Source organism: Mauremys reevesii, linkage group 10 (genome assembly GCF_016161935.1).
Source record: "Mauremys reevesii isolate NIE-2019 linkage group 10, ASM1616193v1, whole genome shotgun sequence".
Classification (NCBI taxonomy): domain Eukaryota; kingdom Metazoa; phylum Chordata; order Testudines; family Geoemydidae; genus Mauremys; species Mauremys reevesii.
The window spans coordinates 40,673,912-40,688,419 of record NC_052632.1 but is presented as its reverse complement, the minus strand read 5'-3'; the positions used below and the strand labels follow the sequence as shown (position 1 = coordinate 40,688,419).

General features: G+C 57.2%; 1 protein-coding gene across 9 annotated transcripts in view; it reads left to right on the top strand.

Annotated features, from left to right (window-relative positions):
* The window catches only part of LOC120373746 (maestro heat-like repeat-containing protein family member 1), a 33,801-nt gene that overhangs the window by 4,093 nt on the left and 15,200 nt on the right, over nt 1–14,508 (top strand). For 5 of the 9 annotated variants that reach the window (XM_039492562.1, XM_039492567.1, XM_039492561.1 and 2 more), the window contains 15 exons: nt 389–484; nt 988–1,092; nt 1,210–1,336; nt 1,728–1,822; nt 2,061–2,210; nt 3,533–3,687; nt 4,755–4,911; nt 5,001–5,167; nt 5,829–5,960; nt 6,095–6,209; nt 6,558–6,713; nt 6,897–7,079; nt 7,436–7,588; nt 8,426–8,560; nt 9,019–9,088. In XM_039492562.1, the coding sequence (XP_039348496.1) occupies nt 389–484; nt 988–1,092; nt 1,210–1,336; nt 1,728–1,822; nt 2,061–2,210; nt 3,533–3,687; nt 4,755–4,911; nt 5,001–5,167; nt 5,829–5,960; nt 6,095–6,209; nt 6,558–6,713; nt 6,897–7,079; nt 7,436–7,588; nt 8,426–8,560; nt 9,019–9,088 (1,996 nt within the window). Of the gene's footprint in view, nt 1–388; nt 485–987; nt 1,093–1,209; nt 1,337–1,727; nt 1,823–2,060; nt 2,211–3,532; nt 3,688–4,754; nt 4,912–5,000; nt 5,168–5,828; nt 5,961–6,094; nt 6,210–6,557; nt 6,714–6,896; nt 7,080–7,435; nt 7,589–8,425; nt 8,561–9,018; nt 9,089–9,791; nt 9,852–14,508 lie in introns of all 9 variants that reach the window. The other 4 variants (XM_039492566.1, XM_039492565.1, XM_039492564.1 and 1 more) reach the window with 4 other exon arrangements.

The window sequence follows — 14,508 nt, the reverse complement described above, 5'->3', positions numbered from 1 at the left end:
TTGGGACAGCCACACGGCCAGGCCATGACTCGCCCTGCCACAGAAACAGAGATTGGCTGGAGCAGGGATGAACAGCTCAGCCCTTGGCGAGCCAGTGGAGTGTTGGGGACAGCTGGGATCCCTCCAGAGGAGGAGGCCTTCCCTCCAGAGCCCAGCACAGTACATGTGTTGGTTGGGGAGCCCGGGTGGGAAGAAGGATTCTTTGGGAAAGGGCAGCCCATGGTCCAGGTGAGACCCATGTCTATGTGCAGGGGGATCAGTATCACCTGGGTAAAGGGATCCCAAATACCAACAGCACCTGGCTCCAGACAGGGGGGATCCATTCGTACCCCTGCCTCGTGCATCCCACCTCCCTTGCTATTTACTTCCCTGCTTCTCTCTGCTCCAGTCTCTCCAAGAACTGCCCTGGGAGGGCCTGGATCATGTGCTGCAGACATTCCTGGAACAGCACCTGACCCCCACCACGCTACTGCATCTGTTTCTGGTATGATAGGGAGGGGCAAGGGCGAGGGGCCCATTTGCACTGGTCATCTGGGGATGGGCCGGCTGCTCAGGTTCTACCCGAACCACAAGAGGGAAGGCTCCAATTGATCCCGGGGGGGCTGAGCAGGCCTCCCAGCTGCTGTGAACTAGCCAGTTCCCACGGGGCATACACCCGACCCTGGGATCAAGCAAGACAATCCTAGTCTTGCTCCAGGGAGTGTCACTTTGGCCTCCTAAATTTGGGTTGGCACCCCTGTGCCCCTGAAGGAAACAGCCCCGAGACCCCACAGGATCAATGGGGAGAATCCTGAAAGCACTGAGCCCAAGACCCTCAGACCTGTCCCAACGCCCCCCAGACAGGAGAGGAGCGCTGAGCTCCAGTGTCCGGAAGCGGAGGAGAAGGGGTTAAATGCTCCGTGTCCTCTCCCTGCTGGGGCGGGAAGCAGGTTCTGGGGGTCACCCCAGCACTGCTGCCGCTCACCCGGCTTTCTCCCTGCTCCCCAGCACTTGCAGCCATGGATCTGCTCCCCCCGGGCCCAGGAGAGGACCCGAGCTGTGAGAGCCAGCGCCCGGCTCTTCATGTTTTATCGATTCAAGGCCATCACCGAGGTGAGCAGCACAGACCCTGCTGCCCCCCACAGCATTCACGGGGGTGGGAAGTGTGATATAGACAGAGCTGGGCTCGCCCCAACCCATGCCCTGATTTTCTGTTCGGTGGCCCATTAGGACCTGAAACCCATGGCGGAGCAGGGCTACATGGCCGGGCTGCTGACAAGCCAGGCCTTCGATGCTGAGGAGACCACCCGATACTGGACATCTCAGGCTCTCTACTGGCTCTTCACGCCTTGCAAAGGTAAGATGGAGCACAAGCAGTCGCCACTTCTCAGCCTTCACAGCCCCGGCCGTTACCTAGCGAGCAGGGCTGCAGAGAGAACATGGCGCCTTCATCGCAGCCCTGACCAGGGGGACACAGAGCAGAAGTGGGTTGGTATCTACTGGGCTGACCTGGTATCTGCCCTTCACCAGGTGCCCAGGACCATCTGGGCCCTCCCCTGATCCCACCCCAGCCCCAACACACCTTCTACATCAGGGTGATAGGTGGGCAGTTGGCCCAGGGGCCAGCTGAGAGCTCACCCCAGCTGCGCCCAGAGTCTGGCTCTTTGGCACCTCTGACCTGGCTCGACGGGAAGGGGGAAGAATCTGGCCTGAGAGCTCTGCCTGAGCGCTGCTGGTTTCTCGTGCAGCCGTCGTGTACAACAAGACAGGGGCGGTGGTGACCGTGCTGAGCAAGGCGCAGAAGGATGCCAGCTGCAGAGAGAGCCCTGCCTATGTTGCTATGGTGAGTAAAAGAGACTGTGGCTGGAGAGATAGACCTGCACATGGGAAAGGGGGGTTATTGTCTCCTTCCCTCGATGAGGAGCCGGCAGATGGAAATTCCTGGGTATGAGCATCCAATGCCCACTCACATAGCCCTGGGCACAGGCTGCCAGTGCCTCTGTCCCCGTTCCCTGAAGAGCAAACCCACCTCCCCGGGCCGGGGCTCGCTGCTCACATTCGGCCTGTGCCTTTCCCTGCAGCTCATCGCGGAACATCTGCAGTCCCGTGACCTCATGCCCTTCAGCTTCACCCTGCTGGTGGGCCTGCTGGAGAAGGGGGAGTGTGCTGAGCAGCTGGCGGGCGTCATGGAGGCGGTGCTGAGACAGCAAAAATCAGAGCTACAGGGCCAAGTAATGGCTGGGCATTGGACATCTCGGGCAGCTCCATCTTGCCCCGTGCCTAGAATTCCTGGGGCCTGAGGGAGGATGTGGAGGGGAGACGTCCGTTCTCACCACCACTGATCAATGGGACCCATCCATGCCCTGTCTGCCGGGCAGACGCTAGGCACGGCCTGTAATCCTTTGCAGGCTTCGATCCCAGGAGTCTGGCTTGCCCGGCTCACTCCCTGGAAAATGTGCCCTATTTCCAGACCCATCCCTCAGCTGGAGGAACAGAGCCTGCAGTGGGGTCCCCAGTGTCACTGACTCTTTGCCCAGTGGACACAGATTGACGTAAGGCATGGAAATGCATCCCAGACGCTTAGATCCCACTCTGGTGCTGAAGCAGCCCAGGTGTGCTGTCACAAGGGGAGGTACAGCCGGGATATCCGGGAGGTGGGGTGTCACTGGGCAGCAGGATTGGGACTGTAGCAATGTGGGTTCACCCCATGGCAACTCCTGCTGGTCATTGTCAGGAAGTAGCTCTCCAGCCATCAGAGCACCCTCTGCAGGCCAGTGATCTGCCTTACCGCTGGCCCTGTGTCCCTCCCAGGACCCCAGTGCCTCTTTAACTAGGGTGCTGCCCCCTGGCAGTACACCCCTCAGTCTCAGAGTCTCCCCTCCCCAGGGAACCCCCACCCTCACCCTAGTCATAGGCTACTGCCGGTCCCCAACTAGCCCCTGCACCCTAGGGCAGACTGCAGTGTGAGCCGTGCATCATAAGCAAGGCTGGGTCTGGACCTGCTGCCTCTCCCTGCAACCCAGTGCCTCTATGGGGCCTTACACAAGGCCCTGCACCCCAGCGAGTTGCCAACCTAGAGCTCCCCAGCCTTGCCTCTCTCTAGGTATCCTGAGCTTCCCAGCAGCCAGGCCTCTCTCTCTGAAGATAGAGGGAGACTGTACCAGCTCCTGGCTCAGTGGCCTTTTATAGGGCCAGCTGGATCCTGATTGGTGCATGGCCCCCAGCTGAGGCTGCTTCCCCCAATCAGCCCAGCAGCTGCTTTCTCCTGCCACAGCCCTTTCCTAGGGCTGTTTTAAGCCCCTCAGGGCAGGAGCTGGTGTCCATCCTGTTACAGGGACCCTTAGTGATATGGAGCTGGATCACAGGGGAGGGTTTCAAGGTACCAAATGCAGAACCTAATTGGCTCAGTCACTTGCTAGGAGAGTTTATCCATGGCCTCTGCCAGGCCATGTGACCGCTGACTTGTTTCTGAGCCTGCCCAGCTCCTCCTGGCCCTTGCCTGCCAGCCACCCACAGCGGGGATAAGGTCTCAGCCCCTGCTTTGCTTCCACAGGTGCAGGATCTCCAAGCCGCTCTTTCCTACACACTGAGCCCACCCCGGGGGGGGCGGCTGAGTGATGGGACAAGAGACATCCTCCACCTACTGGCCAGGCAGCACACCAAGACCGCGGTCAGCATCCTCCTGAAGATGCCCTGGCCTTACAAACAGTGAGTGCCGGCCCTGGGGAAAGGATAGAACACCCCCCTCCAGCCTCCGAGCCCCCCTTAATGGGGTCACTCCACAGCACCATGGTTACACACAGCACAGACCCTCCCCTTGCACACAGGCCTCCAGGGAACAGCCCTGCCCCGGCGTGCGGTCACCATTAGCCTCCCTGTCTCTTGGAGGGCTCCGTGTGCTCTGGGACCCCTGGCTCAGGGCTCCCCAAGCTGAGCTATTCCTAACACAGCTGTCACCTTCCCCCACTTGGTTCTGTGCACTGCTGACCAGTCCACCCCCTCCCGGTTCAGCTGTGCAATGGCTTGGCTGGCTGGAGGCCAGAACAGTTTTCCAGGGCCCCTCATCACAACACAGACCAGGAGAGACCCCATGTGAGCAGGGTCACCCCCTCTGTCAGCATGGCCCCCTGCTCCCGGCAGGGCATTCCTCCAGGCTGAGGCAGGAGAGGGGCCAGCCTAACTACATCGTTCCCCACAGACGCCCCTACACTGAGCATGTCCCCACAGGGGCACCCCCTCCCCCCAGCTGGGAAATGCCCTCGCCCCCACAAGAATCCCAGCCCGGTCCTTTCCCCATCCCCTCACACTTTTAGACACCTCATCCCACCTCTAGAGGCTGGTCTTCCCCAATTCACCAGCCTGCCAGGTTCCCCAGGGCCAGCAGCGCCTTCCCTGCATCCTGCCCAGAGCCGACAAGCACGGAGCCCATTTACAGCCTTCTCCAAACCCCCCACCCCAGAGCCATGGCATGGCCAGAACTGGAGCCTTGTTCCTCCTGAACCCCCTGCCCCATGGGGAAGGAGCTCCTGCTCTCCTTTCCTGCAGCACCCACTCTCTGCCCCCTCAGCTCAGGAGATCCAGCCCAGCCCCGAGCCTGAGCCCCCACCCAAGGATGGGCACCTCCTCACACCAGCCCCCACCCCTGAGCCTGGAGTCACTGCTTTCCCTGCTGCTTCTGGCCCATCGCCCCTCAGAGGGCATCATCCCCAGTGTGTCCCAGCTGGGCTCGTCCTCTGTGTTAATTCCTTACCTGCCTGTCCCCCTGTCCGTCACAGCCACATCAAGGCCATCTGGAGGTTCCTGGGTGCAGACCCCATGCTGACCAGGGAGGTACTGCACATCCTGCTGGACGACAGCCCGGAGAAGGGCTGGGCTAACCCTGGACAGACCCAGGACAGGAGCTGCCCCCAGCCAGCCCAGCTGCCCCCGGCGGTAAGTTCCCATCGCTGGCATTCAGCCCCCTTTCCTGGCTCCATTCTGCGCACGGCCACGGTCTTCTGACTGTATCTTTTCCCTTCCAGACCACATACGGCCTGTGGGAGCTGATCGGGGCCTTGGGGCAAGGGGACACCCTGGAGGGACGCGAGGACGACCTGTTCGCCTCTTGCTTCCTCGCCATCGCCTGCCCCCCGGCACAACACCTCTTAGGAGTCCAGCAGGACCGGCCCAGTGACACCAGTCCACGCAGGTAATGTGTGGGGCTGATGGATCCCAGCACTCACGTAGTGTCTGTGCTAGCCCCTAGGAGGGGGAAGCTTCCTGCTTGGACCCTCGTTGTCCAGGGACCCCCAACGCCTTCAGGGGACTGAGGGTTCAGATCAGTCAGGTTTCTTGTGCTGAGGAGCAGGCAGAGCTGCCCCCGGATACTCAGGGAGCCAGAGAGCTCCTCAGAGTGGGCAGCTCAGCAGGGTGATGAGGGAGCTGAGCCAGGGGGCAGGGGGAGCAGAGCTGGGGAGCAGGGCAGAGCTGGCTGCTGTCTCTATTTACTGTCTGCTTTGAAGGCTTTGGACAGGCCGGACCTGTCACTGAGCCACTTCATCCCTTTTCTGCAGTGGGCCCTGGGGGGCAGGGCTCAGGACAGCAGGGGGCACTGCCTGTACTTTTCTCCCCAGGGTCAGTATCCTGGGGGGAGGGGCAATTTTCACATCTTTGGAGGAGAGCGAAGGTCACATCTACAGACACGCCCCTCTGCCCCCACAGTTTCGGGGGGAGAACCAAAGGCAGAAGTGGGGCAGCTTCTATTCTCACCCTGATCCCTTCAGTGCTGCAGCAAGGGAGTCCTGCCCCCCCACCCCACCCAGAGAGCAGGCATCCCCGCATCACCATCTCCTGCCTCCTTCTCTTCCCAGCATGGCCGTGCAGGCCCTGGCGCGGGTGCTGCGCCTCAGGGGCAGTCAGCCAGCTGTGGAACTAATGGACCAGGAGCAAGGCTGGCAGCTGCTGGAGGAGGCTCAGCCCGAGGGGTTCACTCTCCTTAGCAGGTGAGGACAGAGGCTGGAGGAGTCACGTTCTCGCAGTGGGGCAGAGATGGGAGGGGGTGGCCAGGACCGGGCCAGATTCCGGCATGTGCAGGGCTGGCATGCACTCATCAACATGAGCTCTTGTTCTCTCCCAGAGCCATAGTGAGCCACCCAAACCTGGCCCTGAAGAGCATCCCACAGCTTCTCCTTCCCAGCCTCCAGGCCAGCCACGAAGGCGAACGCATGGCCTGCACCGCCCTGTTTGCAGAGGTGAGCCTGGAGGACCAGGGGGGAGGGCTAACCAGGCCCAGTAGCTGATGGAACAGGCGGCCAATAGCTGGTTAGCCAATGAGGGATGGTCCTGGTGGTGTATTGCTTGTAAATTAATCCCTCTGCCGGGGGATCTGTGGTGCAGTTTGAGAGCACCCCACTGGAACCGGAGGGAGCGCTCTGCCCTGCACATATCACTTCCATTAAGCTCAGCTGAAGCCAGCCCCTCGTGAACAGCAGTCGGTACGGATCTAAGTCACCTCCTGGGCCCTGATCATACTCCCTTGCCCTTGCTCCTGCCACTGGCCTCGCCCAGCCCTCTCTGACAGCTCCTTTTCTTCCCTTTAGTTCCTCGGCAGCCCCCTGCTGATGGAGAATGAGCCCAAGGCCATGCGGAAGCAGGTGCTGAAGGCCATGCTGCAGCAGACAGAAGACGGCAACATCCACATTCGTGGCAGAGCGCTGCATGGCCTTAGAAATGCAGTGACCACGTTCCCGGACAAGGTGGGTCTGGAATGGCAGGATACTAGGCAGAGAGGGCTGGGTAGGAAGCTCCTGGTTCCCCTTCTCCTCAGCTTATGGCTCCTATGGAGAAGACTGGGCTGTAGGCTGACTTGACCGGACTGTGGTTACACTCAGGCTGACAGATCATTACTCACCGAGCGGCGTCCAACCCCTTGTCTGCAGGTTAGGAAGAAGAGAGACCAGATTCTGGCGAGCTTTGTCCACGGCGTATGCCAATCCTGCGACCCCTGCGCCATTCTGGACGCGACGGAAGGGCTCTGCTGGATGCTGCGGGATCCCAAGGCGCCTCTGAAGGCGCATGTTGCCGTTCCGCTGGCCATGCAGGCGAGAACATTCTTTGAGGATGTAAGTACCAAGCAGGGCAGGCCCCAGGGTGCTATAGGGCACCCCACAGGGGGAGATGCTCAGGACCTGCCCTCACACGGAGGGGGCTCAGTGTCCGAGGCAGGCACATTCCTGGATTTGTGGGGCAGCTCAGCTCCTCTGCCAGGGGAGGCAGGGATAGAACCATTCTTGGGCCCTGGGCCCACAATTGTTCGGCATCCTGGGGCCCAGCAGGAAGGAGAGGAGTTTGCAGAGAATTGTCCTGTCGTTTGAACTAGCTGAAACCTCTCCGGGCTCTGCAGCTGCCAGGCTGATTCCCAAAGCATGTGAGGGCCTGAGCCTGTCCCCCCTAACCACCCTGAACCCCCTGTCTGCAGGAGAACAGCAGCCTGAGGCGGGCCTCCATAGAGCTCTTTGGCCAGCTCACCAAATTTGTTTCCAAGAGGTCATCCCGCTTCGAGGCTGAGGTGGAGAAGAGCATGGGGACGCTGCTCATCCACCTACAAGACGGGGACCCCCAGGTTGCCCAGGTGAGTGCAGCTGAGGGCTCATAGGGGCAGGGGTGGCTGCTGGGGGCATTCTAACAACATGGCAAGGGTGGTGCAAACTCCCCCCTCCAAGCCCCAGATCTCTTCAGTGCTGCCCTGTGGCACCCAGGACCCCCCACTAATCCAGCCCTCCCCCACCCCCCACAGAGCTCTGCCAGCCCTCAGAGTGTAGCTGTGGGGTAGATCTGTGAGGTTTCCTGCTCCTCCTCCATTCCCCACAGGCGCCTCCAGCCTCCCTGCCCAGCCAGCCTCTCCGAGGCCGTGGCTCCATTTTACAGCCTGCCCTGTTTAGTGGCCAGGCCCAGGTCTATCTCTGGCCCCTAGCAAGTGACCTAACCCAAGCAGGGCCTCAGGGAAGGGCAGGTCGCTGAGGCCGACTGGGTCTCCATTGCTGCTGCCCTGCCCTCACCTGTGTGCTAGCTCCTGCCTGGGAATGACCAGCCTCCTGCAGCAATCTCCCCTCCGCCGAGTAGCAGCCCCCAGTAGTGCCTGGGATTGAGGGGAGGCTGGCACGTTGGTCACCAGGCAGTGCTGTTAACCACCCAACAGGGACCCCCAGGGAATGGCCCCTTCCCTGCTCCAGGAGTGTCCCTCTCCGGCCCCAGCACTCGGGCCTGGCTCCTCTCAACCCAGCCAAGCTGGAGATGGGGGCTGTGGGGGCCTGGGGAACAACCGCCAGGTCAGAGGAGGTTCTGCAAAGAGCTGGCTCCTTGCTGCTCCGGCACAGTGGAGTCTCCCCAAGCCATGCAGAGCCTGCGAGTTGGCAGCCCGTTGTGCTCAGGGAAACTCACCCAGCTCCCTTCTCGCCCTCTCCGGCAGGCGTGCAGGGTGGCATTGCTGCACTGCGCACCCTTCCTGAGCTACCAGCCCCTGCGCACACTCGTGCGGAGCCAGCTGGCCGAGGGAGCGGCCCCCGACATCCCCACCTTCCTGAGCGAAGCCTGCAGGACCCTGGTGAGTGAGCTCTGGGGCGTGGGCCCTGCAGGACTGGGCGGTGGGAGGACCTAGGCACAGAGGATTTCCCTGCTCCAGGCAGGGCCGACTCTAACTTTTTTGCCGCCCCAAGCAAAAAAAAGAGGGCCGCCCCCCCGAAACACCCTCCCCCAAGCACCACGCCCCCAAAACAAAAACAACAAAAAACCTCTCCCCTACTGAACCAAAAAAACCCCAAAAACCCGAGCGTTCCCTGCCCACCCCAAGAATGGCCACCCCTTACAAGGTGCTGCCCCCCATTGACTCAGCCCTCCCCCGCCCTTGCGGATGGCTCCCCTACAAGTCAGCTCTGTCCCATGGGAGGAGTCAAGGGGGAGAGGGCTCTGGCAGCCAGGGGTTCCTCACCTCCCTAGCAGGCAGCTCCCCTCAGCCTGGGGAGGATGTGTGGCTTGGGACTAACTGGGTTCTTGGCTTCCCAGCTCCAGGACTGCCCAGGGAGGCTGAGCAAGAAGGCTGCCCTGAGAGCAGCAGCTGCCCAACAGCTGATCGGTAAGAAAAGAGCTGGAGCTCTACTTCCTATTATCCCTCCCTGCCCCATGAGCCTGGGGCCCAGTGCCACATGCACACTGCCAACGGGGGGAGGGGCTGGCCGCCTCTGCCTGCACACACACACACCCGCCTCCCCCCACACACCTTCCCACCTCCCTGGGACAAAGCGGGAACCAAGACTCCCTGCAGCCAGATGCGGGAGGGCTCTGCTGCCAGAGGGTCTCTCTGTCCTGGCCCTGGACAAGCCCAGCACCTGCAGCAGGAGCAGGCCCGAGGGAGAGATCCTCCCTCGCAAAGGTCTCACCCTGGTCCCCATCCCCCCACCCCCGAGGCACTGGCCCCTGCCAGGTCCCCCTGCAGCCTGTACAGGGAGGCCAGAGATTCACAGGAAGCCCCAGCCCTGCCCACCCCAGCTACCACCAGCCATGCAGGCAAAGAGCCAGGGCAGCAGCTCTGCCACACTGTGCTTCATGCCAACTCCCCGTGGGGCTTGTGTGCACAACACCTCTCTCCTGGCCTTTGTGGGGCACGAGGCCAAAGGCAAAATGATCCCAATAATCTTGGGGACTGACTCTCCACCCAGCTCCTTCCCCTCCTCTGCCTGGGTGGATTGGGGGCCGGGGACACCTTGAAGGACAGAAATACAAGTGGTGGCTGTCGCCCTGCATGCTGTTAAATAACCAGGCCCACCTGCTTCCCTTAGGATACATGATGGAGAATTGAAGCTAGAGAAGAGCAGCAGGCTTGGACCGCCCGCCCTGCTGTAAGTCCCAGCTGAGGGGTAGTGCTGTGCTGGGAGGAGGGGCGGGGGGGAATCAGGGAGGGGTTCTAGGGGCAGGGGGCAGCAGCCACATCGCACGGTGGCTGGGAGCCAGAACCCAGTTGGAGTGACCTGGAGAGTGTAGGAGCAGGGAGAAAACCCTCGGGGCTGGTTCTGGGGTATCCTCTCCCATAGTGTGAACCTCCCTGCCCCATGAGGTGTTGCCATCCTGGCCCGGGCAGGAGCCATGGCTGGTCAGCAGGGTCTGGGAGTCAGAAGTGAGTGGTTCCTGGCAGGCTGGGGGCAGTGGCAAGCAGAGAGGGGGTGGACTCCACAAGAGGGAGGGAAACAACCTCCCATGGGAGACCCGGCTGCTGGAGGAAACTTTCCCCCTACTCCCTCACGAGCTGCGGTGCCGCCGGCAGGGACTCTGAGCCGCCCCAGCCAAGGGCGAGGCTGGGGGTTGATCCGAGCCTTATTTGGTGCTAACTCTGCAGAACCCAGCCTGGCATATGCCAGGAAGTCACATTGCAGACCTAGCACTAACCATCTTTCCCAAGGATTGCTGCCAGCCCCCTGCAAGTGGCAGCTCCAAGAGCTCCTACACCCACAGAGCAGCTGACCCCGACCCCACCCCAGCCCCAGCTATGCTCATGGGCATTAGTTCTGTCAGAGGCTGACCCTGCCAGCTGCTCACTAGGCAGAACCCAGCCAGGTGCTGAGCAGGTATCCTAGGCCTGGTGCTTAAATACCTGTAGAGGCGGCAGTCAGCCCAAGAAGCCTCATTACGTCCCTGTCAGTAAACACCACATTGACACCATCACCACTGAAAAAAAGACAGATCAGAACAGATGCGTCTCATTTCGCTTCGGCAAGGTGATCGTCAAGCTGCATCTGCATCCGCAGAGAGAGCGAGGTTTCTAAAAAGCAAAACGCTATTCTGGCGATCTTAAAAAATTACGACCACCCCACCATCTACAGGAACTATTACAAAGCCCAGACTGGATACACCCTTCCTGGATATCACGGGGCTCCCATGATGTATGGGGCTGGTGTGGGTGGAATATTTCATAGTCTCTTTTGAAAGGCCGTACCGCTTTTGAGGAGGGGGCTAGAGATTATTAAACCCCACGTAAAAACCGCTGCTCAAAACATAGCTAAAGGTGTGGTTGGTAGGTCATGTCTGCCGCGCTGTTCTGGAGAAAGTGGGGAATACAGCCTCACAGGAAGGATCGGGGATGATGTACATTAAAAGGAGGAAGAGAAAGAGAAATGCCTCATACCCGTGACACACAGGTCCCCCAAAACCCTTTTAAAGAAGGGCTTTGACACGCAGGGCCGGCCATAAGCGAAAGTCCAAGAGGAAGCCTGGGCGAAAGAGGAGATGGTCTCTGCCTGGTAAAAGAGAGAGATTTTAATCAACATGGCTTTTGTTCGCTGCGGGTCTGAAGAGTGCATCAAATCTGAACTAGACTTTTACCAAATAGCCCCTGCGCAGACCAGCATCGAGAAAAGCATCTACACTGAGGTGCCGCCTCTATTGGCCGTTTACAGAGTCTGCCCCCATTGACTTTTTTATAGCAGGGAATGGCATAGATGATATGGATTTAAACAACACACTGCTGTACCTGAGTTGCAAGATTGTAAAAGGAGACGGAACTGAACTCGCCAAGGACGCCGCGGTGGGCCTGGTGAATTACCCCGTGGCCTCTATTTTCAGTCAGTTGGATGTCACGCTGGGTGACTGCCTCATAAGCCAAAGCAACAACTGTTACCCTTACAGGGCCTTTCTAGAATCGGTGCTCAATTACAGCGATGACATTCTCGCCACGCAATTTTCCACCGGCCTGTTTTACAAAGACACAGACGGACAACACCAAGAAATGTACTTGGATGGAGGGAATCTAGGGCTGGATGAAGCAGCACTTTCAAGCTGCATCTCCTTCTATGCGCCTGGGCTCCATGGACTGGGTCAAGCAGCACTTTCAAACTGTTACCCTTGTGTCCCAGATTCAGCACATCCCTATCCCCACTCTCACATCACAATTGTCCTTGCAGTAAGCTACTTGATGAGCAAACCCCACAGGATTTTGAGCGCTGCAGGGGTCTTTAGCTTAGGTAAAAGACGTGTTCCTGTAGAGTGAATGGGGGAAGCTAATAACATAAAAGAAAGAGAGAGAAGCAACCAGCTTAACCATACAAGTTATTTATTGAATAATAGAGATCACTACACAAGGAGGGCTAAAGCAACAGAACATACATAATTAAAGGTTAATACGTAAGGTAGAGAGGAAAAGAGAGAGAGAGAACGAGAGAGAGAGAGAGAGAGAAGGGATCTCACCACTCCCTGAAGCTGGAACTGGTCGGGGTTCCCAGGTGATGGTGGTAGTTCAGGGTCCTGAGGGCAGGAGACAGGCAGAGCCCCCAGCACGATCAGTCAGGAGATGGAGTCCCAGCGGAACTGATGCAGAGCTTGGGGCTATGCATCAGAACACTTGCTGGAGGGTGAGTAGGGGTTTTTGTAGAGAAAATACAATGGTTCAAGGGAAAACACTAGATTTGTTTCTAGGTAAAGTGATGATTCAAGGGTTTTCTTTAGGCTAGACCAGGGGTAGGCAACCTATGGCACACGTGCCAAAGTCAGCACGTGAGCTGATTTTCAGTGGCACTCACACTGCCCAGGTCCTGACTACTGCTCTGGGGGGCTCTGCATTTTAATTTAATTTTAAATGAAGCTTCTTAAACATTTTAAAAACCTTATTTACTTTACATACAACAATAGTTTAGTTATATATTATAGATTTATAGAAAGAGACCTTCTAAAAACATTAAGATGTATTACTGGCAGACAAAACCTTAAATTAGAGTGAATAAATGAAGACTCAACACACCACTTCTGACAGGTTGCCGACCCCTGGGCTAGACAATAGGAGCTGATCACTCTTGGCTATGGGTGATGTTATCTTCCAGGGAACTCACAATGCAACTAGGCTGCTTCAGTATTTTGGACATCAGTCAAGGATTCCTTACTAGAATTGGTCTGATGACTGCTGAGCTGGGTGTGGGCAGGCATAGGTTCATTAACATCTGGAGCAGAGATTCCCATGATGCAGTGCGTCTCTGCTTTTTCTGGTCCCAGAGTTCAGTGCGGTTCTCTGTTCTCCATTCTGTATGCAAATTGAGATGTCTCCCTGTCCCATCTTTCATGCAGATGAGGCTAAGGGTCTTGTCTCTGCTAATGGCGATGTCTTAGTCTTGTCACCCGTGTCAGGAGGGGTCTAGGTGTGTCTCCTATACACCCTTCACTGCTCTCTGCAAGTTTTTTCCTCTGATGGGTTTTGGTTTAAGCAGAGGCCGGTGGAGGAGTGTGTGTGTGTGTCTTTCATGAGTCAGGCTGGATACTGCACCCTGGTTCCCCAAGAACACAGAGCTGACTGGTATCAAGTCCCCCTGTTGATGGGGTGCTTGTGCTGAGCGAGTATCCCCATCACAGCCTTATGCCATGGTACCGGCTCTGATCTTCCATCCATTGCAGCTGCCGCATCAGTCGTTGTATCCAATAAATCAGCAGAACCAGACCAATCGCTTGTATAATTTGGAAACCAGTGATCACCACAATGGGGTGAAGCATGAGATTCAAAAGACCTGTTGCACTGGGGCTCCACCCAAGCAAAGTCTCCCACCAGGAGTGATGGCCTGTGTTCTTACCTTCATGGCAATGAGACCCACTCCCAGTGAAATGGGGGAAACCTCCTTGTAGAGCTCAGGATCAGCATTTAAATGTTGTACAGTCCATATAGGCACAGTAAACTTAATATCACAGCTACCAACAGCAATTAATGTAAGGCACTGTGGGTTGGATCCAATGTTCATTAATCAACACAATATTACATCTTGTCCTTACACATACACAGGCTTTACCAACATAGACAATAACAGACCCCTCTTCCTGGATAACAGCGAGGAACAGCGAGACTTATCCCCAGGTTACCCATTCATCCCAACCCTTATGGCTAGTTCCAATCAAGGGAGCGCTTAGAGGTTCAATGTGAGAGATATTCATGCCCTCTAAGTGGATTTGAACCTCCTTCGGAGAAGTCTGAGGTTGAAGAACCAAATGTTCTTGTTGATCGAATTTCAACACACGGGGTCCTGAAACTGGGGCTCTTAAATGTCAGAGGGAAGCAAGGTTTGTAATCAGAGGGTCGAAATTTAAAACTGTTTTTTTGTTATTGGCCCAATTCCACTCTGTACAAACTGGGCTCATGAAATCCCCCAAAACAGCAATATGCCCATAGAATACCCGTATTGTTCCGAATATAGGCCGCTCCTGATTATAAGCCGCACCCTTAAAGTTTGGTGCTATTTTAAAAAAATTAAATTTTTAACTTTTTTTAACTTAAAGAAAATATACACATTAGTAGAACAGTAAAACAGTATTTTATTTAATGAATAGGAAGACATGTACCAGTATTTTTAACACTTTTAACACTTTTGGTAGTCCTGCTTTTGACGGCATATGTTATATACTCAGAAATATTGAAAACTATTTTGTAGTTATACTGTAAATAAAGAAGGGAAAAGGAATGGACAACAAGGAGACTGATGGGAACAGTTCTCACCCTCTCCCCTGCACAACAATCAACAACATTAGCAAATG